This window comes from Cyprinodon variegatus, unplaced genomic scaffold (assembly GCF_000732505.1).
Source record: "Cyprinodon variegatus isolate N-32 unplaced genomic scaffold, C_variegatus-1.0 Scaffold298, whole genome shotgun sequence".
Classification (NCBI taxonomy): Eukaryota; Metazoa; Chordata; class Actinopteri; order Cyprinodontiformes; family Cyprinodontidae; genus Cyprinodon; species Cyprinodon variegatus.
In genome coordinates, this window is record NW_015150751.1 from 791933 (window position 1) to 794282 (window position 2350).

The 2350-nt window shown below is 36.1% G+C and overlaps 1 protein-coding gene across 1 annotated transcript in view; it reads right to left on the bottom strand.

The window, feature by feature from the left end:
* The window catches only part of LOC107090521 (chromosome unknown open reading frame, human C12orf56), a 16729-nt gene that overhangs the window by 2534 nt on the left and 11845 nt on the right, over positions 1-2350 (bottom strand). The window contains exons 9-11 of the mRNA XM_015383937.1: positions 1976-2065; positions 1253-1334; positions 1099-1173 (exon numbers count right to left, since the gene is read on the bottom strand). Of these exons, the coding sequence (XP_015239423.1) occupies positions 1099-1173; positions 1253-1334; positions 1976-2065 (247 nt within the window). The remainder of the gene's footprint in view (positions 1-1098; positions 1174-1252; positions 1335-1975; positions 2066-2350) is intronic.

Genomic DNA, 2350 nt, shown 5'->3' on the forward strand with positions numbered 1-2350 from the left:
AAGTCCATCAGACGACTGCAGCTGATCCAAAACGCTGCTGCTCATGTCCTCACTAGAGCTAAGATAGTAGAGCTCATCAGCCCAGTTCTGAAGTCCCTCCACTTACTTCCTGTAGCTCAGAGAATAGACTTTAAATTCCTTCTGTTAGTCTAGAAATCACTGAATAGATCCATAACAGATCTGTTGTCAGTGGATCTACCTCCCAGACCACTCAGGTCTTCTAGTTCCAGCCTCCTCTGTCCACCCAGAACTAGAACCAAACATGGAGAAGCAGCATCTATGCTCCGCTGATCTGGAACAAACTCCCAGCAGACTGGAAAAGAGCTGAAAGCCTTAGAAGTTAGTTAGTTTAGAGCTGCCTTTGACTGATGGAGTTAAACTGTTAACTGAAGAATTATTAGTTTAAGGTTGAGGTCCAACAGTTTTATTGGATTTACAAATTTATTTGCTTTTATTTTTCTTCTATTTCATTATCTAATGCGTGTAAAGCACTTTGAATTGTCCAGGAACTGAATTGTGCTTTATTCTTTCCAAACAGCTGAACTTGTTCAGTATTTTTTATTTTTTTTGTTTTATATCAATTAACCTCTAACCTGCTAACTGGAGCCATTAATATCCAAGGCTCAGTTTGAGTTATTTTTTTAATTATTCGTCTTCGGCTACTGAAGGCTCACTTTTTCTCTGAAAATACCCTCCTTTGAAAACGTTTTGGTTTCCTTTATCATTTCTACAAAGAAGGGATTTTAATTAAATGTGACCAAATAGATGCGTTACCAGAAACAGGAGAGAACATCTAGGTTTTGATGGAATCCTGTTGTGTAAACAGGACCTGAGCTGCAGCTCCTTCTTTACTTTAACTGAATAATCCAGAATATGATCTTTTTATGCTTAGAAGTTAGAAAGTTTGGAATAGATCCGCACATCTAAGGTAATTGCTGATATCATATGTGGGAGATTAGATGCACTTATGTTTACTAAATCACATTCTTTTCCAATGCCGTTTTTTATATATATATATCTATATAAATGGAAAAAAATGTATTTTATATATTTGTTGATTATTTTCTCTCTAGTTCATCCCGTTTTGCCGGAACTCACCTCGAAGCCCAACAGCAGCAGCTCAAACAGCAGACAGCAGGCGGCGTCCAAATACTCGGAGAGCAAAGCTTGAAGCTGAAGGTTGGAACACGTAGCAGATCATTTTATAACGTATTTAAACACATTTCTGTAGTGAGAGCAGTAATTAACTCACTTCAGAGGAAGATCCAAGGCTTTGCTTCTCAACATCAGGATCGCATATTAAAGCGAGCAGCAGTCTGCAGATAAGAGCGCCTCTACAAAGGAAAAAAAAAATGCATTTTTACATTTCCTGCAAAAATTCAGTATGAAAGCTGACAGCAGTTTCTTAAAAACAATCAAATTAGACATAAATGCAGAAGAAATAAGGAGAAAGTTTCCTCTGACTTTAAAATAAAGGGAGCAGAAGCCATGAAGAACTAAATCATGAACATTGAGAAAAATTTGATTTTTATTTTTCTGGTTGAATTTATTTTAAAAAAAAGCCCTGAAATGAGCGTCTTTCATTAATTTTATTAATTTCACTCCATTTATAAAACAAAAGCGACTTAAAATCCACACTGCAAAAAACTGAAATCTAGATGAGTAATTTTTCTTGTATTGAGGAGGTAAAAGAGACATTTTGCCAATGGAACAAGACAATTTACACTTAAAATAAAGAATACACAATTGCATTGTCTTATTTCAAGTGCATATTATCTACTCCATTGGCAAATCATCTCATTTACCTGCTCAAATTAAGGGTAATTACACTTAATTTAAGACATTTTTACTTATTTCTAGATCGTTTTTGCATTGACACCGTTTGTAAAAACATAATTAAATGCAGAAAGGAAATAAAGACATGACAGTACGCTGTATATCAAGGCGCCATGAAACAGTTTTTTTTTGTATTTACTTTTTAGAAAACAGCAGGATGCTTCTGGCTGCTTCCACCTCCGTCTCTCTGAACATGATGGCGATCGTCTGGACGATCAGCGTGCTCAGCCTGAACAGGATCAGCAGCGTTAAAAACAAGTTTATTCTGAAACAGTCATCTAATCTCAGAGTAGTTCAAACCTGAACCGTATGGTTTTTATTAACTAGAATGAAATAAGCTGTTTTCTTCTGGATGCATTTAATCCCAGCCACCCCACACCTCACCACTGTCTCACTCCTAACATCCCTCTATTCTAGTCTTGAAATTACAGTTTTATTCTTTAATAAAAATCAACAAAAGTCATTGCTGAAGAATTCAAATGCACAGAGGTTTGCGCCCAAGCATATCAATGAA